The sequence below is a fragment of the Dasypus novemcinctus genome, chromosome 6, assembly GCF_030445035.2.
Source record: "Dasypus novemcinctus isolate mDasNov1 chromosome 6, mDasNov1.1.hap2, whole genome shotgun sequence".
In the NCBI taxonomy this organism is placed as follows: domain Eukaryota; kingdom Metazoa; phylum Chordata; class Mammalia; order Cingulata; family Dasypodidae; genus Dasypus; species Dasypus novemcinctus.
The window spans coordinates 130402054-130427607 of NC_080678.1; the positions used below are offsets into that span (position 1 = coordinate 130402054).

At 40.2% G+C, this 25554-nt stretch overlaps 1 protein-coding gene across 5 annotated transcripts in view; it reads right to left on the reverse strand.

Moving 5' to 3' along the window:
• The window catches only part of WAPL (WAPL cohesin release factor), an 82523-nt gene extending 59444 nt beyond the window's left edge, over window positions 1-23079 (reverse strand). Inside the window, exons 1-4 of one of the 5 annotated variants that reach the window (XM_004483221.4) lie at window positions 23007-23079; window positions 19273-19793; window positions 2306-3349; window positions 85-203 (exon numbers count right to left, since the gene is read on the reverse strand). In XM_004483221.4, coding sequence (XP_004483278.1) covers window positions 85-203; window positions 2306-3349; window positions 19273-19771 — 1662 coding nt within the window. In that variant the 5' untranslated portion in view covers window positions 19772-19793; window positions 23007-23079. Of the gene's footprint in view, window positions 1-84; window positions 204-2305; window positions 3350-19272; window positions 19794-22586; window positions 22915-23006 lie in introns of those variants that run through there. The other 4 variants (XM_058299403.2, XM_012521476.4, XM_012521477.4 and 1 more) reach the window with 4 other exon arrangements.
• Window positions 23080-25554: the final 2475 nt, after the last annotated feature.

Genomic DNA, 25554 nt, shown 5'->3' on the forward strand with positions numbered 1-25554 from the left:
GTTTGATAGTAACTTTCAAATAAAAAAATTAGCAAAAGCTGAGCCCTCCAATAACAAATAAGAAAAATGACTGATAGCACTTACCCGTTTGGGGCCACTGAAAATCTTTCTGGTATTTTCCTTTGATTTATCTCCTTGTTTATTCGTGGGCTTTTTCACACTTTCAGGCACACCAGGCAAGTCCTCTGTAAAATCCAAGTTTTCTGAAATGGTAATCAAAACTAGCTAGCTTTCTAATACTTATCTACCAGACAACCTATGAAGACTTTTGCGGCATATTATGGAGAGAAAATATAGGAATAAAAACACTACATCACTGATAAAATATCCCCAGTGACATGAAGTCTCATCCTCCCATTTTCATCCCCTTCTAAGAAAAAATCATAAACCTGGTTGCTATGTATGTGCTCTAGCTTTATTCTGTGTAAATGGCAAAATTAAGGCTTTTCCAAAATAATTTCTGTTCTTCATAGCTCATGTAATTGCTGGATGTTGGTGGGCACTGGCATGGTCTACTCTAAAGAAACATATACAGATAGAAAATATCAGATGGTAGCCACCTTTTCGCATTTTTCTGGAATTTAAAGCCACTGAATTATATTAGCCTTCAAAGAATGCTTGCTTACATCTAAAAAGAAGGCCAATAACAGGACACATTTAAAAAACCAAAACCCAAAAAGAGGATAGCTTTCCTTGACAAAAAGTTATGAAATAACCTAGAACAACATAGTTCAGTAATTCGTGGGTCCTTCACACAAAACTAGCCAAGGATTAAGATGATGCTCCAAATGGTTATAAGGACCTTTTATTCCCGTCATCTAAAGAAAAAAGAAAACAGGAAGACATTTCTCTAGCCTAATCCACATAAAATGCTTGCTATTTCACACATTATATGAAGATTCAAATTCCAACTTTGGGTTTATCAACCAAATGGTGGTTTTTATGTTATTTGATATCTCCATCATGTTTTTGAAAGGGAGCCTAATGATTTAACATTTTTAAGTCTAAAAAGATATATTACCCCCAAAGTGTACATTTCATTCACAGATTTTCAATTGACGACTAGGATTAATTTGCTACCAAATAAGTCTAAAACCTCTTAAGTAAACTGTAGCAGAATAGGAGCTGGGGTGTTGTTTGTTACCTCTCTTCTTCCTGAGAAAGCTACTGTGAAGCTATACTGCCTAGACATATCTTAAGAGGGGCTAGCAAGGCTACTGCAAACTTTAGTTCTCCAAAAACGATTTATGAACTCTGACAAGACTCATAACTGTGAAGGGATGGGGGGGGGGGGCTTAGGGGATACTACCGCAGATTTCCAAGTTTTGAAGATAAGAATGATAATTGCAATCTAAGAAAACTATTTTCAGGCCAAAAAAAGAAAAATGACCGGTATACTCTACTATGAACCAAAAATCTAACATTGAAGAATATTATTATTTTAATTGTAAATTATAATCATGATAACATTTCTTCTACAACTCAACAGAACAGAAAGCTTTATTTAACAAGTAAATTGAGACAGGTAAACTAGAGTTGGTTAAGAAACCCTGTACCCTAGAGGCTTTCACATATTCTTGTTCACTCAAGTCAATCTGCTTCACAAAGCTTCTGCCAGGTAATGACTTAATTATAGCAGAGCTAACCTATTTCTTTGTTTGTCTCTCACAGTGGAGACTATGAACTCCTTGAGGACTTCTAGTCATTACTGTTCCTACCACCTTAAAGAGAGAAATTAAATTTCCATTGTTGAGAGTGAATGAATACTTAACTAGGCACTTTTCATTTTTATTAAATCACTTTGAGAGTTTGAGATGATTTTTAACATTAACCAGTTAGTTCTAAACCAAATACAAAGGATTTTTATGAATTTTAATGTTCTATTATTTCCAATTACAACTACCTACAAGTGATATAGTTCTAAATGGCCCAAACCTATCCCTAGGACTCCACTGCATTTGGATTTTCAAGGTTGAAACCCGCACATGCGTGGTATCGTTGTCCCCACACACATACATGTTGAAATTCTTAAGAGCTAATATAAAATACAAAATGAAAAGACTCCTCCATCTACACATTGTTTCTTTCCTTTCAACTTGGGACCTGATCATAACATTAAAAAGGATTTATCTTTGCCTAAGGTAACTTGTGGTTCTAAAGTGGTACTTGTATTAAAATGAAATATAACATATTAAAATTGAGTTTCTAGGAAGAAACGAGATGGCTGTGAACTTAAGCCTGAAAAAATACATTTACTTACGATAACTGAAACACACAAAAAACACAAATAAACAAAAAAAATTACCTGCAACACTCGTACTAGACTGACTGTCCTGGGAATTATCATTGTTTTCTGGGGGAGGTTGAAAGGAGGGTGACGGAGCTGTTTTAGTTCTTTTTTTGCTTATCTTTCTTTCCACTTGACAATCTTCATCTTCATCATCTTCACTTTCACTGAGATCATCAAAGCCAAAATACTTAATTTTGTAATTAGAACTTCCAGAACTTCCTTCATCACCTCCTGTCTCATCATGATCTTCAAAACCAAAAAATTCAAGTTTAACATCCTTTTTTGATTTAGTATTACTAGGTCGAAATCTGGTAGTGGTCTTAGAAGTTGCAATATCTGCCTTTTTTCTTAGACGGCCAGCTTCCCCCAAATCTGCAGGAGTGGACGCAGTGAATTCATCCATGCTGCGTTCCATAGTATCCTGTATGGTAACATTACAAACTGACAAGCAAGATGGATGCAAAACAGTATAATCTCTAGTCCGTCCAACCGTCCCTCTAAAACTGGTCCCGCAACTTACATTGCCTTTCTTTGCCTGATTCAGGCCATCTTTACTTGACTCACTGTTTGCTTTGGCTAAGGCCTGACTGGTGCCATCCATCAGCTTATCAAAACTTGATGCTCCTTGTGAGGGTTTCACTTTATTGGCCCTACAGTACGTCCTACAGTTGCTTGGCCTAAGAACACTTTGCACAATGTCTTCTTCAATAGCTTCATTTAAATTTTCCAACTGCTTTTTAAAATCTTCATCCTTCATCTCCAAAAGAGGATCATTTTCCAAACTTAATATACAATCTTCTGATCTGATATCTTCAAAATCATTATCCCATTCATACAAACCAGTTCTTACAGATCCCTTAATTGGAGAAATTTCTGATGGAGATTCTGACCTTCTTCCAACTTGGGAGTTCCAAGTATCATTTGTTTCCTTGATTTCCTCAGCTTTGTATCCAGAAGCCACTGCAGTTTCTGAATTGGGTTTCTTACTAATGTCTTCAGCATTTTTATAAATATGATGACTGTTCTTTTCATGTTCTTCATTAAAGTTTTCCACTTTATCTATAAAAATGAAAAATCTTTAAGTCAAAGGATAAAAACATGAATGAAATCAATATGAAAGTTAAATAACAGGAATATTTGGCTAATTAAAATAATACAGAATTCATCTAGAAATAACTGTAATAATTTTGGACAGTGAAGAAATCACTATTTACATGACATCCCTCCTCTACCTTTTCAGCATATAACTATTGTGTCTTCTAATAACCCTTCTCTGGTAATCCAAGCCCCTTAAAGTTTTTGCCCTAAACGCCTCAGATCAGAGTTCAGCAGTGTTATGGAAGTGAATCAATTCAGAATTACATATAAAAGACTGCCAAACCTCCTCAGAGGGCTGGGTTTTTCTTTCAAATAAAGATACTTAATTATTTAGGAGCACAAAGACCAGAATAACAAAATAAACCAAAACATTCAGAGACCATTTGTATTGATTTGGGGTAGGGCTGCCCATAAGACATGCCAACTCTGTCTAGAGACCTGTCCCCAGGGTCATGTTTCTCTAGCTATTTCTGCTTTCCTTTCTTTCTTCTAATCCTAAAAGCTACAATACCTCAAAGAATTTTTGATATCAGTGGCTCAGGTAGCTGGCTACAATAGCTGTTTATGCGTATCGGCCAATAGTAAGTCTTAAACAGCCTATATTCATTTTGTACTTTGGAGAATTGACTTCTGTTGATTTTTATATCTTTCCAAAAGAGAGAAGGAATTGATTCAAACTGGTGTTATGATTAATTACCCCTGCTTCTAGTTGCAGAAAAACACTGGCAAAATGTTGACCTAATGCCAAACAATAAAATTCTAAAAGATGCACCTACATTTAAGAAAAACCGTATACAAATCTCAATTTACAAAATATCCAACAGGCAAGAGATATACTTTACATGGACTCACTGTTCAATTTTTAATGCTACCCAATGGGTTTAAATTTAACTTAAGATGTGTATTTACCTACCTTTAGAAGCATTCAATTTATAAACAAAGGATCCCAGTTTTATTCTTAGCTATTTCCCAGCTGAAGGCAAGGCATGATATTTTTTATTATCACAGAAGCACCAATCATTAATCAGAAAATACGGAAAAGCTGAAGATTAAGTTAACTCTAATTTTTGACATCTTAAAAGTGGTAGAAGCAAAGTTCTCTAAAACCTAGCCTCAAGAAATAACACCACTGCTTTCATAACAAAAGGAAAGAGCATTGGTGTCTGAGTACAGAGACATGCTGTCCTGGTTTTACCAGCTCTGCAGACTTCAGGTAAGGCCCCTAAACTTATGGGCGTTTCCCTGAGAACTTCAATGTCCTCATCTGTTCAAGAGGAAGTCACTGAACTAGTTTACAGTGTTATTGGGAATAAATGTCCATGGAAATATATAGGAAGCGCCTGTACGCTTAAACTACATAAAGTCTGTGAGATGTCATTAGTGTTCTTTCTTAGAGTTGTATAAGCATTCCATTACCTTGACACAGCAAAATTTATTTAAAATTGTTTAGAAAACTAAATTTTATTTATTTTATTTTAAATAACTGATAAAATGTCTGATTTTTACCCATTATTTATCAAATGTTTGTTACTAAATCAAATGTTGATTGTTACTTAAATATATATATATTACCCCCTCTAAAACCAGAAGATTGCATTGTGTTTGTGTGTTCAACCTAACAGGATAATACTGACAGTTACTGTTTTACGTAAGAGTTTAACTCTGTTATAAGCTTATCTTATAAATTTGTTTCAAAGTGGAAATGGTAAAGTGTCTTCTAGAAGAATATTCTCACTGAAGGAATTATATCATTATCAAATATTATCTACTCATCTGTTTACAGAGCATCAATAATCCTACAGGTTAATTATTATTAAAGTATTTTATATTTTAAAACTTCTGGAACATAATACAATGATTAAAGCTAAGAACCAACAAAGTGTTCTCCATAAGAAAAGCTGCCTCAGTTCTCCACAACAGTATTTTAATATATAAAATAAATGCTTTCTACAGCCCTTCACTGTTTCACTCACCAACAAAAATTCTTAACTTTGTCTTCAAAAGAGACAATGGCTATTTCATTCTAATACACAGAATAGCAATTACTTTTCAACTGCCTTCCCCCTCAAACATCCTAGCTTTTCTGTCATATTCTCTCGTAAGGTCTCCAAACATTAAGTCCATAAAGAGGAAAAAAAGGGGGTTGTGGTGGAATAAAGCTTCTTAGAGAGAAGCTAAGCATTCCTCTCTTTTAACCTAAACAGGCTATATAACAGAAATGTACAGATTAAGTGTTGAATGGATCTGAGTTCCCTCTCCTCTGCCACTTAGTGGCTAAAATGACCTTGGGCAAATCGCTTTAAGAAGTTCTGACAGTTTCCCTGACCTGAAAAAATGAGAAGATAAAATCTGCTTCAAGGGCAGGTCAGACGGATAAAAGAGGGTAACAAATTATTTAAAAATAATTTGCAAGTTACAGAGCACCACATAAATGCAAATTATCAGTTATTACAATCCACCACAATATGATATATTTTTAATAACCTTTAAGACTATGCTTAGTGAAATCCAACCTGCAAGCTCATCAGTATCTCAAGTATAGCTGCAATTCACACAAGGAATCCAGAACCACACGTCTAAAACCTCCTGTTCCTTTCTCAAGCTAGAGAGTCAAACTGGATCTGTAGATAGCTCTCAGTTCAAGTTAGTCCAGCACCATCTGCAATCAGATACTTAATAAGCCTTTTCATTTTAGTTTTTAGCATCACTAGATTGGTACTCAATCTTTTGCATATTAGGTAATATTTAAGGAGAGGCAATTACACGCAATAAAGACGACTATATGGAATTTGGTGTTTGAGAAAGAACATGACTGAACCACAGCAAAGCCAGTAACTAGATGTGTGAAAATTCGACAAATCATATAAACTCTCAAGGCTTATTTTGCTTAAGTGAAAAACAGTAAGCAACCTCACATAAAATATTAATTAAATGCCCACTTATTCTCTTAAGAATCTTACTTGTTAAAGGAAATAAACCATTCCTTTAAAAATATGTATACAAACTTGGTTTAAAGGACAAGAGAAGGAGCAAATAATATGCAGAAATTCAGTATATGCTGATTGTGGAATTTCTAATCTCTAGAAGAAAGAAAGATTATTGGAACATCTGGGGGAAAATAAAGTTAGTTCTGTATCTCACATAGAAAATATATTCTAGATTAATCAGACTTAAACATGAACTCTGAAATCAAATATGTATTACAGAATAAAAGGAAATTATTTTATTTAGTAGTTTTACTGAAACAGTACAATACTGTACAATCCATCCAAAGTGTACAATGGTTCTCAGTACAATCAGAGTTATGTATTCATCACCAAAACAATTTCAGAATATATTCATTACCCAAAAAGAAAAAGTCCATATACCTTATACCCCCCTATTATTGACATTTAGCATTGGAGTTGTAACTTTGTTATAACTGATTAAAGAATATTAAAACATTACTTTTAACTATAGACCATAGTTTGCATTAGATTTATTTTCCCATATACCACCCTATTAACTAACACCTTGTAATAGTGACAATTGTTCTAGTTCATGAACAAATATTCTTATACTTGTAATATATATATATATATATATATTTTTTTTTTTTTTTAAAGATTTATTTTTATTTATTTAATTCCCCTCCCCTCCCCCAGTTGTCTGTTTTCTGTGTCTTTTTGCTGCGTCTTGTTTCTTTGTCCGCTTCTGTTGTCGTCAGCGGCAAGGGAAGTGTGGGCGGCGCCATTCCTCGGCAGGCTGCTCCCTCCTTCGCGCTGGGCGGCTCTCCCTATGGGTGCACTCCTTGCGCGTGGGGCTCCCCTATGCGGGGGACACCCCTGTGTAGCACGGCACTCCTTGCCCGCATCAGCCAGCTCCACATGGGTCAAGGAGGCCCGGGGCTTGAACAGCAGACCTCCCATGTGGTAGACGGACGCCCTAACCACTGGGCCAAAGTCCGTTTCCCTTATACTTGTAATATTAACTAGAATCACCATCCACAACAATGCTTTCTGTATCATACAAGCCCACGTTTTTGTTTTGTATTTAGAAAAGGTGTAGGTTTACAGAAAAGTCACAAAATTTAACATTCTCATATTGATGACATTTTGCACCAGTGTGGTACTTTTGTTACAACTGATTAAAGAATATTAAAATATTACCACTGAATGTATGATTATTCTTTAAAAAGTTTAAACAAAAAAAAAATCATTTGTAATTTAGATTGTATAAGAAATTTAAAATGGAGTTACAAACCAAAAATATATCCATTACTAACTATATTTAAAGTTGAATTTTTTAAAAACCATTATACCCAAAACCAGAAAGTCCTTTCTCGATATGACACAAACCATGGGCTTTAATTAATAGTTCAATTATAAAAATGTGTTATCATCAACTGTAACAAATGTTATACACCAATGCGAGGGATTGGTGGTTGGGTAAGGATATGGGAATCCTGGATTTTGTGCATAATAATTCTGTAAACCGACAACTTCTCTAATAAAAGGGGAGGGGGGCCCCTACAAATTCCAGCTGAATTGAAGGCCTAAATATTAATGGAAAAACAAAGAGTTTGTATTATAAAAGAATATCTTCACGGCCTCAAGTAGGGAATGATTTCTTAAAGATAAAAGCATTAATGATAATAGAAAGAAACTAATTTTTATTAAAATTAAGACCTTCTGTCCATCAAAAACAATTAGGGGAGGCGTAGCTCAGTGGTTGAGTACATGCTTTGCATGTACAAGGTTCCAGGTTCATTCCCCAGTACCTCATTAAAAAAAAAAAAAAACAAAAACGCAATAAGGAGAACAAGACAGACTATAGTGTGGAGTCCTGAGAACCTATGAAGAACACCTACAACTTGAAGATAAAGACTATCCAAAATAGAAAAGTGGTCAACAAACATATGAACACATGAAAAGGTACTTAACACTTAGTCATTATGAAGATGCAAATTAAAACCATAATGAGAAACCACTCCACAACTCAAAATTTAAAGTACTGTGGAGAAGATACAGCAGCTTCAACTGGTGGGTGTGGAAAATGTAACAACTACTTTGGCATTATCCGCAAAAGCCCAGAAATTCCACTTAGAAGTGCTTACCTAGCAGAAATGCATGCATATGTGCACCAGAAGACATATATTAAAGGGAACCATATGAAATTCCATTTTATAAAGGATCAAATATAGCGATTCCATATGGTCTGACACAGAAGCATGCTCATAACAACATCATTCCAAAAACCTTAAACCCAAATACCTTTTAATAATTAGATACACCAATTATAAATACATATGCACTTAAGAGCTGAGTCCCAAAATATACGAAGCAAATACTAACAGGTTAGAAGAAGAAATTGACAGTTCTACATTAATAGAATGGGTCTTTTAACATACCACTCTCAATAACTCATAGAATATCTAGTCAGAAGATCAATTGAGAAGTACAGGACTTGAATGATACACTAAACAAACCAGACCTAACAGACATATACAGAACACTAAACCTAATGAAAACAGAATACTTATCTTTACATATTCTGATCTATCCACACAAACAAATACTACAGAGCAATACAAATAAAACTACATTTCTGTGAGAGCATATCTTAATACAGCCTCTAGAGAGAGCAATTTGGTCATACCATGTAAAATTAAGAATAAAATTACTATACAGCTATTACAGCCATTTGCCTGAATACTACACAGCTGTTAAGAATGCATCAGTTCTACAAATGCACGGATGCGGTAGCCCTTAGAAGTGGGAATGACTGACAAGTGGGGGAGGGAGCCTTTCCTTGGTGCCCCTTGGATTTTATATCATACATACATTACCTATTCAAAAGCTTCACATTTTTTAAATGACAAAGGTAAGGGAAGTGGATGTGGCTCAAGTAGTTAGGTGCCCAGCTACCACAGGGGAGGTCCCAGGTTCGGTTTCTGGATCTTCTAAAGAAGACAGCAAGTTGACAAAACAGGATGATGCAATGAGATGATGCAACAAGGAAACACAATAAGAGATACAACAAGCAGGGAGCAGAGGTGGCTCAAGTGATTGGGTGCCTCCCTCCCACGTGAGGTCCTGGGTTCGTTTCCCAGCACCTCCAAAAAAGAAGAGGAGCATAGAAAGCAGACAGTGAGTGCAAGCAATGGGGGGTAGGGGGTGTTATTTAAATAAATCTTTTTAAAAAATGACTAAGGTAATTGTTAAAGTACAATATTGGTTTGGTTTGGTTTGTAGAGTCCATATCTATGAAAGAATTATACTATTTATGGATGAAACAGAACGTCTAGAACTTGCTTCAAAATAATCCATCATGGAAAGGCACTAAAGGTAGGGATAAAAGTGAAACTACGACTGAAGTTTATTGAATCTAGGCACACACATACAAAAAAGCTGCCATAACAAAACTCTTTCCATTCCTATCTCATTTTTGGCAAAAAGGCTTCTCAGTATTTACATGTACTTAAAAAAAATAGGACTAAAATGCCAAAAGCTTTCCTTCTTCTAATAATATTCACCCACATACACAAACTAATTGAGACTTAACAACTCATCTCATTAAGAGGTGCATTTCCAGAAAATTTTTACCTTTCAAATGTATTCATTTTTTAAAATCAATTGTGAACTAATAATTGTGGTCATAACTTAATCCAAAGGAATTTAACTACTTAGAGAATTACAGACAGAAAATTTTTTAAAATTTAAATGCATATACATATTTATTTAACAAAGAATTATGAAAAAGCAAAATATATATTCGCTAGGATGAAATTCTGAAGGGAAAGTGGGAAAAGAAATCCAATTCCAAAATGAAAAAGGTCATCTATCTGTTCTTTTTTTGTTTTTTTTTTTTAATGTATAAAAGTGAACAGCAAATATTAAGGCGTTAGCAAACAAGAAGGTGATGATTATAAAAGACAAAACAGTGGTTATTTTGGGGGTGAGGAGGGAATTGTAATCCGAAAGGGACACGCAGAGGAGCTTCTGGAACGGCTGGTAGAACTGCTAGTTCTTGACCTGAGTGGTGATCATAAGGGTGTTGCTCTTATATTGAAACTCACTGAAGCTAAACATATTTTGTGCACTTTTCTGTATCTGTTTTACAATTAAAAAAAGGTTAAAAGACATCACTATGATAAATAAATTGCAGTTGGTAGTTTTATTTTAAAATGTCAACATTTAAATTTAAGATGAATATTTTCATGACCAGCAATCCCACACCAAATATTTACCCAAGAACTTGGGACATAAACTTACTGACAAACCTAAATATGAATGTTTATAAAAACTTTATTAATAATAATTACCCAAAAACTAGACACTACCCAAATGTCCTTCAAATGCAAATGGATTATAATCCATACAATGGAGTACCACTCAGCAATAAAAAGGAAGAAACCACAGATACACGCAACAACATGGAATAAACTCAAAAAACAACATCAAATAATCTCAAAAGCATTATGCTAAACGAAAAATGTCTACATATTAGATGATCCCATTTATATGACAGTTACAGAAAAGATAAAATTAGAGGACCAGAAAACACATCAGTGATTGCCAGCGGTGGTGGCTGAAAAGGGACTGACCATAAAGCAGCACAGGGGAACTTTCTGAGGTGGTATGGTGGTTACATAAATGTATGTATTGCCAAGATCTGTAACATGTTATTCCTTAAAAGAGTGATTTCACTGTGGGCCAATTATACATCAATAGGCATGACAATTTTTTTAAGGCGCTGTGCCAGCGATCTTTCATTTGTCCTTCCAGATCCACCCTCCGTTCTGAGGTCAGCCCCAGGAAGCTGACCAGGATGAAGAGGCTTCCTTACCCTTGGGCTTCCACTGAGTTTGCCAATGAGTCCCAGCAGGACAGAGGAGGAGAGGAGGATGATTAGGTTTGGGTATTTTATTCCTCCAAGGTTACTGCTCTCGAGGTGGCCTCCTCAACATGGTTCAGATAACCCCTTGTCACTTTGGGCCTGGAGTGGTAAAAACTCCAAAGCAACTAACCATCTCTTGTGGTTTTGCAGGTATAGCTCAGTGGTTGAGTGCCTGCTTCCCAAGTATGAGGTTCCAGGTTCAATCCCCGGAACCTCCTGAAAAACAGACAAGCAAGCAAACAAACCCTCCTTGTATTACCCTAATTTGGATATGCCACCGGGTTCCTGTCAGGCAGCACCAAGACAGATAAAGATGTAAACTTAAAAATATGTGGGAGTGGAAGTGGGGGGTGTGTGAAACAGGGACAGTGCTTCTCAAAACCTATCAGGTAACAAGTGAACAAACAAGTTTGAAAACCAATGCTCCAGGAAAATATGGCACTAAAGCCACCATGCCTCTCATCCATTTCTCTGGGTCATGATACAAAATGTAAACCCATCTTGTCACCCATCTCAGATCTCCTGTATTCTAAGAATCACAATGCATCTGTGCTTTCTTCCTGTCTCTTAAACCAGCCCACTACCACCAAACACCCTCTTTAACTCTGGTCCTGGGGCTTCCATAATCCGCATACACTCATGTAGCCGGGGTTCATTTCCTTTACCACTTCCTTGCTCCGGGTGAAACCTAAGGATGCCCCTTTTCCTGAAGTCCTCTCCAGTATCTCAGGGTAAAATGGTTCGTCATCAGAAGACTCCTCACTCTCCAGAGCCTCGTCTATAAAACTGTTCCTCTTCTACCCTCTTACAAAAAGTCCATTCTTTAGAAGCTTGTGCCACCTAGCTAGTTCCCTCTAATCCTCCTCATATCTGTCATCTAACGATCTCTTTATTCTTTTAGAATTTTGCACCAGATTTATAAGTAGTCCATCACCCCAGGGTTGCTATCATCCTGAATTCCATCAGATTCCCAACCCCTGGGCTCCCAGTTCTTAAAACTCTTCCTCATTTATGGTCTTCTCCACATTCCATCTCAGCCACCAGTTCTCAGAGTTTTACCCAGGAGCTTCTCATCATCCCAAAATGCTTTACCTCTTCTATGTTAAAAACAGATAACGCACATATTTCATCACAACCTACCAACCATCCAACCTGCTTGTTCAAGTACTCCAACTCTTGACTTTCATTTGTTAGACTATCAGTATATGATCCCTCCTTCTCTTTCTCCATTCCTGTATGGTTCCTCAACAGCTTAAATTCCACAGTCCATCATTTCAACGACTCTCACACAAATATCCCAAATTCTCTTGCTTCTCTAGCACATCATTCTACATATTGTCTGACAAAATGCCAATACAGGGGGAACGGATGCAGCTCAAGTGGTCGAGAGCCTGATTCCCATATACGAGGTCCCGGGTTTGATTCCCAGAACCTCCTAAAAAACAAATCAACGAAAGAACCAACTCTGTTTGGGGAGCAGATGTAGGGGAGCAGTAGTTCCATGGTTGAACACCTGCTTCCCATGACTGGGTTCAATCTCTGGTACCTCCTAATTAAAATAATAACAACAATTATAACAGTGACAATATCAAATGCTGGCAAGCATGGGAGAAACTGGATCTCTTACACATTACTGATGGGAATGGAAATGGAACAGCACTTTGGAAAATAGTTAGGCAGTTTCTTAAAAAAATCTAAAGATGCAATTATCATATGATCCATCAATCGCACTCCTGGGCATTTAACCCAGAGAAATGAAAACTTACACATACACACACACACAAATGCCAATACACGATAATTCTAATTCTGCATTCTGTGCAGGCTCCAGCTTATGGGGCCTACTAAAGGAAGGAGGGAAACACAGCCCCACATACAAATGTGTAAATCAGTGACCATGAGTTTTTAGTGAGACCAAATTCAACCCTAAATAATATCCAGCAAGTCTACTTTCTAGACAGCTAGCTCCTCCACTTTCTGCTACATATGTCTGAACTCTCTGCCCCTTTCCCTCAAGCCCCAGCCATTCTTTTTCCTTTTCAGAGATAATCTCTTTTGTCACTTTGGTGGGAGGGGAAGACACACAAAACTTTTGGCCATAAATCATCTTACTTTCTGTTCTCCCATGATGCTCACACTTCACCCATCTCTCCTGTCCAGGACATGCAGCATCCCTTCTCCCAAGACCACGCCTTCCCTCCATGCTTTGGATCCCATGCACCAAGGATCTCCCATGCATTAAAACATCCCCAAAACCCTTAACCCCTCTAAAGCTGCCCTTTTCCTTCTCCTCTTCAAACATCTTTAACTTATGTACACCTACTATTCCCCTTTCCTGACCAGGTACTCACTCCTCACACCAGGACAATCCAAGTTATAAATCCAATGTCTGCCTTCCAGTCCTCATTTTAGTTGACTTCGTAGTTGTGAAAGCATTCCAATTCAGTTGATCCTTTCACGAAACACTTTTCCACTGGCTTGATTTTCCTTCAGCTGCTCCAGCTGCTCCTACTCAATTTCCTTTCCTAATTTTTCTTCCACTTCTCTTCATCCATTAAATATTAGAAAAGTTCTTCAAAGCTCAGTCCTAATACTGTTTTCCTCTCACACTATCCTTAATGACATCATCTAATCCTACACTTTCAAGTTATGTTTACAAGCTGACTCTCAAATTTATCATCTCAAAGTTCCATACTGGCAGAGCCAACTGCCTCTTGAACACATCTCAGACTCAATGTAACCAAAACTGAACTCATGAACTTTTCCTAAAAATGTCCCCCTATCTCAGTGAGTGACACTACCATTTGCTCAGCTACTCAAGTAAGAATTATTCTTGATGTCATGTCTCCTTCTTCCTCATCACCCATGTCACCAATCACTAATATGCATCCTCTCTCAGTGCACCCAACAAGTGTCCGGTTAAATGTCAAGCCTTGCCTCCAAGCCACACCAAGACCAAGAAAGCAAGCCTATTATCCCTTTTCACAAAACCTTTTATTTTTCCTTAATTTTCAGTGCACTTGTTATTCTTTATATTCTTTATAGTTTTTCCCACTAAATGTAAAAAGGCAAGAACTGTGTCTTTTTTGTTCATGGACACCCACCCAACACTCAACCTATTACAAGAGACACTAAATAACTAAAATAACAGCTGGGTGGCTGAAAGATGGCATTCCCCAGACCTGCCTATGAACAAATCATCCTCCTCTAATCAAAGATCTAGACAAGTTTAAAGCCTACTTCCCAAACAATCAATGGCTGGACCAGAAATACTCATGAAGAATCATCTGGCTTTAAATTCTAAGAGTAAGGGATGTATGAGGAAAATGCTCTAAAAAACAAAAGTATTCTATGTTTATGCTTTCCACGTACTACGCCATGGCTGGCAGACAACCTAGACTGAAGTGAAATCTGTTAGTGGTCATCTGCGCTTTGTAACCACTTAAACCTTGAAAATTAACCTTTTACTTCAGAAAATCTACAAAAAATTAAAATTCTACTTTAAAACAATTTCCTTAAAATTACAGTTCCTCCTTCAGCATCTGCATATTACTGAATATCCATTTGTATACAGCACAAGAAATTAAGAAGTAGAGGATAGCTAGTACCTGTAAAAATCAGGTCAGTTTTATTTACTAAGCTTTAAAAATAGTTTGGTCATTATTTTTATCAAAAAGAAAATTCTTTAAACAGAGGCAAGAAGAAATCCATGATTTGTTCCTTGTCAAAATGAAACTGTTATTTTAAATATATGGCTTTAAATGTTGAAAAAGTTCATTCACATCAGAATACAGCAGCATTATAAGAAAAGACGCCTATTCTGAATGTTTCTCAGTTCTTGCACTTTAAGTTCAAGTTACTCAACCTCTCTGAACCACTTCCCCCTGGAAAAAATGGGAATAAAGCCTGCCTTACATGCTTGTGATTAAGGTGAAATTAATAGGTAAAGGGCTCAGCACAAGTAGGAACAAAATAAGTAATAGGTCTCATCCACTTCTCTTAAAGGAAGCGGATTAAAGGTATTACAATTACATTCTCTATACAACAAATACATTCAATTTCTAAAGAAAGGCAAGAACTGTTGTGGATACTATACTTTCAGTATTCTTTAATAATCCTCATTAATCACCTGTACTTTAACCAATAAGTAGCTGACAATCTCATCTCAGGTCATAAGTCCCTGTCCTGCTGTAAACTTTCAGGAATATAATAATTCGCTTCCCTTTCTAAAACTCCCTTTCAGTTCTAAACCAAAGTTCCTAATTTCCTGACAATACCGTCCCCTCTTACTCATACAAATACTCAGTACAGCTTTAAGCAAATGGAAAAAAATTATTGGCCACAAAACCAGTCATGCAAATTAAGAGCCCATGCCTTAGTTATCTCAATATTTGGCAGGCTGTGTAGACTGACTCCCAGCTGGCTGGCAAGGAAAGTATGCCAAGCTGAAATACAAGTCTCTGCACACTTTATTCTAGAATCCAGATTAAAAACCTGTAGCAGACAGCACAAAGATAGAAAATGAAAGTCAAATAGCCATACATAAAAGGCAAGGGAAGACTTTTAACCATAACGCACACAGTCCTGGATTCCACCCTTTAAAAAACACCCCAAGATCTCTGAAAAGGGCTAATCTTTAACATCTGCTAATGGTCATTTTTAAATGGCACACCTGGAGGAGAACTCCAACTGGCTCTAACAGTGACTGCAATCAGAATGTTTTTCTAATTTTTAAAATGCTTTTTAAATTAAAGATTATAATACTGAAGTGTCTGCAGGTGAAATGAGAAATCCTGAATTTGCTTTAAAATAATCCAGGGGGTAGAAAATGGGAGGTGGAGGAGAGCAGTGTATAAAATATGAGAAACAAGATTTGCCATATACTGACAAAAGTTGAAGCTGGCTAATGGGTACACGGAGTTCTTCTACTATTCCATTTTTGTGCTAGAAATTTCCATGATCAAAGTTTTTAAAATTTAAGGGTTAGGCCATTTCAGCAACTCAGTCCTTCCCTGCAGTTCTCATTCAGTTTGTAACCTGTTTCTCAGTTCTCGTACCCATCAAGCATCTGTCTGGAAAACAGCAGCCATTATGTGTCTTGTTATGACCTCATTCTGTTTCCACTTCAAACTGGTCATCCTTTTTTTTAAAAAGTACTATCTGTTATAAAACATTTAAAACAATGAAAGTGGTCTAAAACAAGTATATAAGCACTTTCCTCTGGAGAAAGGGTCCAAAGCTGCCATCATTTTCAAAAGGGTCCTAAATCAAAACAGATTAGGAACAACTTCAGATTAATAGAGGTCCCTTATCCAAAAGGTAGGTACGTGTTTCTACAAGTCAACTAAAATCAAAGACAATGACAAATCTGACAAACATAATACAAGAAGAGTCCAGGCACAAAGGAAATGCCCAAATTTTAGTGGGGAGAGGCAAAAAAAAAGGTCAAAACACATATACGCATTCTCAGAACAATAGCCAACTTCTACAAACTTATTAATGGTTTATTAGAACAGCTAACTTGCAGAGGTCAGGTAGGGATGGGATAATTAAAAGCACTCAAAGTTCCCTTTTCCTACAGGGGGCTGCCAGCAGGAAGCTCTGGATGGCTGAAGCAGGGAATGGGGGAGTGGAATATCCATAGTGCTCCACACCAATGCCTTCCCATTAACAGGGTGTGATGTGCTTGGACATCTATTTTTCCATATTTTAGTATATATTTTCTCCTTACAGACCCATTATAATGGGTTTTCACATTCAGTCCCCTATATCCCCATCAGAACCACAATTTAGCTACATTAGACTGGGAATCTAATACTTCATTTCTTTTTCTTTTTTTTTTAAGATTTATATTTTATTTATTTCTCTCCCCACCCCACCCCCCAGTTGTCTGCTCTCTGTGTCCATTCCCTGTGTGTTCTTCTGTGACCACTTCTATCCTTATTAGCGGCACCGGGAATCTGTGTCTCTTTTTGTTGCGTCATCTTGTGTCAGCTCTCCATGTGTGCGGCGCCATTCCTGGGCAGGCTGCACTTTCTTTCGCGCTGAGCGGCTCTCCTTACGGGGCGCACTCCTTGCACGTGGGGCTCCCCTACGCCGGGCACACCCCTGCATGGCAGGGCACTCCTTGCGCACATCAGCACTGCACATGGGCCAACTCCACACGGGTCAAGGCGGCCCAGGGTTTGAACCGTGAAACTCCCATGTGGTAGACGGAGGCCCTATCCATTGGGCCAAGTCCGCTTCCCTAATACCTCATTTCTACACAAAACAGTTTCCAGTTCCTACCAACCAACTTCAAATGGCAGTTTGGATATAGAGAGCTATTCCATCAGCAAAACCATCTAAGCAATTGCTGCCTACGAATATTAACTATAAAGCTCTTTTCCTCTTTAGAGAAGAATTCATCCCTACTAATATTCTGTTATGAGAGGCCCCTCCCTCACAATAATACCCCATTCTCCATAAGCCAGCACTTAGGGATGCCTGCATCTTGCTTCCCTGACCATCTCACTCTTTTCCCAGTCTCACCTTCCTTCCTCCAGCCTACCTGTCCCCAATGAACTATTGGGGATCGCAAGATTCAGCAGTAGGAACACTAGTTAACAGGAGTGGAACAGCACTCCCAGTCTGGCACAGCAGCTGACACATAGTTGGTACTCAACATGTTGAAAATCAATCAGTAAATCTAAATCTATTCACAATTCAGCCTCTAGCAAAGCTTGGACCTTCACCTACACAACAAAGAGAATTCATTTTAGTGCAATAATTCTAGGGTTATAATTCATTTTTAGGAGCTAACTTGGAAACAGTCTCCATGCTCTCAGTTTGTCTGTTTCTTTAAAATGAAGATTTAACCTACCCTTAACTTATGAACAATGCTTCAGAGGAAATGTGGGCAAAGCAGTAAGGACAGCCAAATCAGAATTAACCGGGAGGATAAAGGGAATGACAATAACAGCTGGCTCATCCTCTCATACAAGGGTGAGACGTTAAAAAAAAAAGGAGAGAAAGCAGCTCAGCATTTTTAGCAAAATTATGCAGGGCACAGTCCATTATGCGGTTTGATGTGCCTTATAATAAGCCTCCAAAGGACAGATTCCTCTTAAGAATTCAGTACTAGGAAAGTTTAAATGTCTTTTCTTCCTCCCAAAATATGAGATCTACATAACCTTTCTGATCACTTTACTTTGACTGCCAAGAAGTAGGGAACCAAGGTTTGTTTTCAACTATGGTGGCTGTCCTTGTCCTACTGCTGATGTGGTTCTCTCCTCCCTGCCACCTCTATTCCTAGCACTTCAGTCTTTCAGTTAATTGCACTTTTATCATTTATTTTTCAGTCTCAAACCCTTTACAGAAGTGAGGAGTACAACTGATAAAATTTATTTTATGGGAGTACTAGATTTCAGAGTTACAAATTAATATTCCAAAAAAACAACCTGAGTTTAAACATTAAAAAAGATTAAACCTAAAGATTAAAACCTATTAATACAAGTTGCTACTAGCCCCAAACAGGCTCCAAACTAAGCTCAATTTACAAGAAAGTTTCCACTCAATACCTCCTTATTGTTTCTGAATTAGTTTTGGAGGAGAGTGTAACAATCCTAAACCTAATCCTCATTGTAAATGTACATCTCACTTTCATTATCAGTAACCATCCAAATATTCCACAGTAAAAGAAATGAGATACTGTGTGACTTTAACCAACAAAAAGAGATGTTTCTTATTGGCACCACATTACGGATTTATGAAAGCCTGTTCCCAAAATGTGCCTTGGGGAATGGTCTAGAAGCATTAATATCCAAGTTGTTTTAAATGTTTAAATAAAATTTCAACTCCAATTGGTTTCTTTAAAGTTCTTAAATTTCCTTTATAAAATTATCAATAGTCCCCATTAATCTTAAATGCAGAAAGAAAACCCAAGAAGTATACTTCAGAATTTAAATCACTTAACTAAATGGTTTGCATGAAGTTCTCTTGGATCAGAATAAAGAAAGCAAACTTACCTGAAGTCATTAATTTAGAACAGCTACTTTTACTTGTGTCATCTTCTAAGATTCGGTTTGTGCTCTTTTCTTTTCCAACCAATGTATCTTCCAAAGGCAAGCATTTATCAGTTACAACACTGTCTTCACCCACTGGATAAGTAATTTTGCTATTGGCTTCAAGTACAGAAGTAATATCTTCCAGCTGAGCAGCTTCATTAGATTCTGAATGAGAGGAACCCTTACCCTGGGCTAAATTCTTTGAAGAAACTGGTAGAGATTCATCATCACTATCAAATCCAAAAGGATCTCCACTATTTTCTTCTTCCAACTTAGGTTTCTTAGGAATTTCTTGGATATCTGGCTTGAATGTGGGCCTCTTCTGCCCTAATTTAGCCATAAATGTGGTCTCTCCCCATTTGGTACTAAGGGTGGTCCGTTTGTTGGAAAAGACTTCATCAAATTTTGAACTGCCATTTCCTCCTTTCCTACTGTATGTTTTCCCAAATCTGGATGTCATTTTGATACCTGTTTCATATTCTCTGTGGAAAAAAAAAAAAAATGAAGAAAATAACTACCAAAATAGTTAATAAGTGTTAAACACTACATATAAAAATAAGAACATGGAGATTCTCCCCATCTGACTACTCAACATTCAAGACACAAACCATTAAAAATGATTTAATAAATACAGGGGGAGAGGGTATAAAGAGAGGGACTCATTTTACCTTTACAAATACATATCCATATATTCCTCACAAGGTAAAAAAAGCACAATGACTAACCAATTTATAAAATGGCATCCACAAAACCACTTACAGTAAAACATCTCCTTTTTAAGTTTCAAATGCATCAGTTTACTATTCTCAGAAACATCATTTCTACCTTAAAAAATAATCTGAACAGGATAATATAAAATCCTAAAAAGACAAAAAGTGCTCATTTTTTCAGAGCACTTGTTCATATGAAGAAAAAAGGTAAGAAAAATGGTGTTATGTATTAAAGCCAGAACCTTTTAGCCCAACGCTGAGGATTCTGATTCTGGGTCTAATGTAATTTGGAATGTAACTTGGAAAAGTGTTCCTTAGATGGTCATTTCCTAAGCTCAAGAAACCATCCTTATCCTTCCCTGTCCCTGTAGTGCTGTGCTCCTTTGCCAAGTTTAATTTTCGGGAGCTGGTGAATTTCAGCATGTTATACTGTTCCATGGACTATTAAACAAAGCAGTAGAAATCATAACCTTTATTTTTGTCTTAGCTTTATAAAGGATAAATTAATGCACATATCTACATAACAATAGGTACTAGGTTTGCTCCTTCTGGCCCTCCTTCCTTTACAGAAGCCCAAGTACAAAACAGCACATACTGGGTACCTGCCCAGGTACTAGGGCAAAAGGAAAAAAAAAAGTCAGATTAGGAAGTTAAAAGCCAAACAATTTCTAAAGCAAGTTACAGCACTTTTTCAACACTTCTTACTATCAACATTTCTTACCCTTTGAACTTTTGAAATTTAAAGACCAACATATTAAATATAAATAAGTTTAAAGCAATTTCCTAGGGGCTTGAAAATCTTCATTACTCTGGAACATATAATACAACTGCAGTGATAGTTGACCTCTACTTCAAATATGTTTTCAACTATACTGTAAATAGATTTTGCCTTTATTAATTTAAATTCTTCCAATTTATAGTGAATCATGTCCAACTTAGCTTTACGTGCTGTAAAGAATTTTCTCCCTTTCATGGGTGGTTAGTCGCTAATTCTATTTTGACAAAATAATGATTAATTTAGTCATCAATCACATCTGTGTTGAGAAAATAGTTGAATACTTTGTGTGAGGACCTTTTAATATGTCACAAAACTTTTTCCTGAGAGAGACCTAGCTCCCCTTGTACTGTTGATTTACACTGAAGAATCTTGGTTCCTTTTTAAATACAGCCTAAACAAAACTAAGTACACTGGCAGGTAGCACAAACAAAAATGAAGTCATTTCTCTTCATTCCTTCAAGAACGTAAAGTCCTGAAATGCAGACCTGCACTTACACATACACCTACAAGGCTGGATGCACTCAACAGGATCAGCACCAAAAAATGCTGACTGACGGCCAAACCAAAAACCAGTCTTGCTCTCCCTTAGGCCCCCGGTAGAAAAACTCAACTGTAAAAACGGGGCTAGCACCACAACACCTGAAGGTTTGAAGTGCAATAGGAGACCTTGTAGATGTAGGCGGGTATTCAATTTTGAAGAGTTGTTACTTTAAGTGTGATAATATTGTGGTTACCTTTTTAAACAGAGTCCAGGTCTTTTAAATATACATACTGAAAATATTTTAATGATGAAATAATGTCGAAGATTTTTTCCCCTGACTTTAAGGGGTATAGAAAGGGAGGGGAGTAGATGAAAGAAATTTGGTTAAGAGTTAATAACGGTTGCAATCTGAGCGATGAGTAGATGGGAGTTTAGCATATAACACTCCATACTTTTTATTTCCTTGATAGTTTTCCATAATAAAATGCTCGAAAACAAAACAAAACTGTCCCTCGGCGTTAGATATGCCAAGGGCATTATCTGAGAGCAGAGAGTAAAGTACGTATAGATGAAAAAATGAGTGCGGCAGGCAGATCTGACACTGTAACTGAAGCGGGACCTCAGGTACACAGGCTTTCTCTTACTCAGGCTCCCAACGCCAAAGGAAAGAATGATTCACAGCGAAGCCTAAACGGTCTCTGGGCCTTTGCCTCTGCCCAAAGCCAGGTCGAATTTTCAAGGAAGTGCGCTGGCACAGGCAAAGTCCTAACACTCAAAGCCCGGCCGAACCCAGCGTCTCCCCGGCCCCCAGGGGCCCCGGGGCTCTCGTCCCGGAAGGAAAGCCGGAAGGCGCGAGCCTAGCCACCCACGAAACCTCACCTGAGGGCGCCCGGCGCGGACGCAGGCTGCGGGAGGCGCGCCCCTCGCGCGGTAAGCTCACGCAACTTTCCTGCTCCCGCCGCCGCCGCCCAGGAAGGGAGGCCGCCTCCGCCGCCCCGGAAGCCTCCGCCGCCGAGTCCCCAGGGCAGGGGAAGGCCTCGCGGCGGCCAGGGGCACCGCGAGACGGGAAGGCGCGCGGGGCTGAATGCAACACGCTTGGCCGGGGGTAGGGAGGGAAGTTCAGTCGGCAGCCGCCCACAACCAACTCCGCGGAAGGAAAATAAAAGAGGAAAGAGAGAGTTCTCCCGGTCGCTCCCCTGCCCAACTTCCTCCGAGACCCGGGGCTGGGCTGGCGAGGCTGAAATCCCCTCTTCCCACCCCCGGCGGCTCGCCCCGGGCCTAGGCGGCCGCTCGAGACCGCACTTACCCTCGGCGCCTGGCGGGTGCTCTGGCCTCGGCCGCCTCCGCCTCTCCCGCTCCCGACGGCCCACGGGCGGGCGCGGGAGCCCCGCGCGGGGAACAGGGTCGGCCGGTGCGCGAAGGGAGGAAGGGGGGCTCCGCCGCCGTCAGAAGCCGAGCCTCGGCTTTCGGTAAATAGGAAACCCGGGAGGGGGGGGGGGGGTAGCGGCGGCCCCGCAACTTCCCTCCCCGCCTGGACCGCCGCCGGCCGGGCCCGGGCCTAGGCCTCCCTGGCCGCCGCCGCCGGAGCCGGTGCCGGAGCCCGCTCCGCGCCCCCGCTGGGCCGCCGCCGCCTCCTGCGCCGCCGCTTCCGCCGGTGAATGGTCAGCGCTGGAGTTTGAACAGGGCCCTGAACCATCTCAACGCCATTTGCGCTCCCGGCCCCCACCTCCTTCCTCCAACAGCCGCTCGCTCCGTCACTCCGCTTCCCACAGGCTCCGCGCGGCCGCCTGACCCTGCAGCCAATCGCGCGGCCCCTTACTCAAACCGCCGCGCAGGCGCCGCGCCCCGCACGCTCCGGGGCCCGCCATTGGCCGGGCCGCGGGGCCCGACGGGACTTGTAGTCCCGCGCCGCGAGGCCCCGCGGCCGAGCGCGGCGTGCGGGAGCGGGCGGCGGCGGGCGGAGCGGTCGCCGCGGGCCTGGCCGCCGCGGCTCGGGAGACGGTCGCGGCTCCCGGCCCTGCCGGGAGACAGGTGCCGCGGGGGAGGGCCGGGGGCGCGGTGCAGGCAGCTGTGTCAATCGCTTCCCCTCCGGGGACCCGCCGGCGTCTGGGGACGGCGGGTGTGCAGCTGCGCGGGGCCGGCGGGGGCGGCCGGGAGGGGCGGCGGGAGCGCGCGGCTCGCAGCCGGCTGCCGGCGCGGGGTGCACGGCGCGGGGGACCCGTGGCCAGCGAGCCGCTCGCCCTCAGTTCCCGTAGTCCTCCCGCCGCCTGTCCTGCCGACGCTTTGACGTGCAAGCTGAGCTCGGGTCGGTGTTTGCTTTGAAATACTCCCACAGCAGACTGGGGAAGGGGGAACAAACAGGACGGCGGGGTGCCTGCGCCCGGGCTCCTGCCGGCTCCTCTACTTGTACATCTGAAATTTTCCAAAATAAAAAGTGTGAAGAAGCGAGCCATGGTTGCCTCTGGGGAGGCGTGCGGCGGGGGTAGTGGCAGGAAGGAAGCTGTGTTTTCAGCTGTGCACCCATTTGTGCTGTTCTGAGGTTTTCCCGTATCGATGTATTGCCTATTTAGAAAATTGGACAGTTTGGGGGGGTTTGTTTTGTTTTAAAGTGCACAGTGGGAAAACAGTTTCCAGGAGTAGCACAATGCAGTCGGCTTCTCTTAATAGAGATGCGTGATTCACTGGGCTCTGACTGCCCTGCTGTTTGGAAGGCGGTTACATGGAGGCCCGCCTGGGAAATTAGGAAACTACTAATTGCTTCCAGTGAAGAGCACGCCCCTTCTTCTGCCCTTGGATAATTTGCTTTGGATGCACCCAGAAGTTCCAAGCTCCCTCCAGTCGATTCGGGGAAATTCCCAATAAAGAGAAAATAGTTCTGAGAAGCCTGCAGCCCTTTCCACCAGGAATTTAAGGCAGATTTGAGCGTCGTCAAATTGTTCCCCTTTTGCGGGCCTAACTGCTTCAAAATTTATATTCTGACGTTTACTTTTTTCCTAAATGCCACATCACTACTTTCTTATTGTTTCAAAATAAGCCCATGCTTCTGTAACTTATGTGAAAGGAAGCCACAGTAGGTCTGCGGTGATACCCGCAGGACTGGTTTATTTGGGTCAGTTTTGTCTTTAAGAAAAAAATATGCGTAGGATCTTGTTTTATCAGTTGAAGAGTGCTGGCAGAGGTACTGGCTGCACTTACTATAATTATTTCGATGACACGGTTGTGGGTGCTAATTAAGGGAGTAATTATCATCAGAAAAAAGCTAGGATCAAAAAGTCGAAAGTGGCAGCGAAACAATTGCCAGGTCTTCCCTGAAGAGAATGCTGTGGACCTGGGAGACCAGAGGATCCACTCGTCCTGCCCTTCGTCCCTGGGCCTCAGCCCCTGGCCGAGTTAGTGAGCCTGCTTCAAACTAAAGAGGACGAGCTCATTCTTTTAGACAGTCTGTGGAGCCCTATCAACCAAGTGAGGTTTCCACCAGAGTTTTTTGTGTGAGGATTGTGTTAAAGAACTTAGTAGGGTTCAATTCTGGGAGAGCTGAAAACCTAACAACCACTGAACCAGAAACTGCACTTTACCCTCCCTCCCGGTGTTCCACAGGTAAAGGTTGACAAGCACGATACTCAAAGGTAGCATTTGACAGCAATCAAATATTTTTCTTCGGATGGGGAGGGGAAGCGGCCGACAAACCTCCTGTGGGTCGGGTAGGGTGCCAGCTGGGTTCTCGAGGGGCCTTCTTTGCCGCTCAGCCGGTTATCCGTATTTTAGAAGCGAGGAATGCAGAGGTTGCATTTGCTTGAGCTATTGCAGCGAATGAGGGAGTCCACTCTGCTTTCATAAACACGGGATACCCACTATTCCCTGGGGATAGAACTTTTCTTTAGCTGAGTGTTGAAGAAAACCCTGCAAACAAAACTATAGGAAGAGCCCGTTCTGTTGTTGCTGTGCTCCTTGTTCTAACCCAGGCCTGGGAACTATCACAACCGGAGTCCCTAAGACGTTTCTTGTTTTCTTTCTGATAACGTGTAGTAAAATGTATTGTAACTTACAGGATTCAGCTCTGGCAACCAGAAGTTAGAGATTAGTGTAATGACTGTACAGTACATTTTGTCCTTATCATGGGATGTGGGGTACAAATGGACATTGTAGCGGTTGTGTGATAGGGTCCTGTAAGATGGGGGCCAGGTCCTGCCCCCACCTCTGACCCACCTCCAACTCTTCCCTTCCTTCTTTCTGCTCTGCCCACACTAGCCTCCTTGCACTTCCTCAAAAATGCC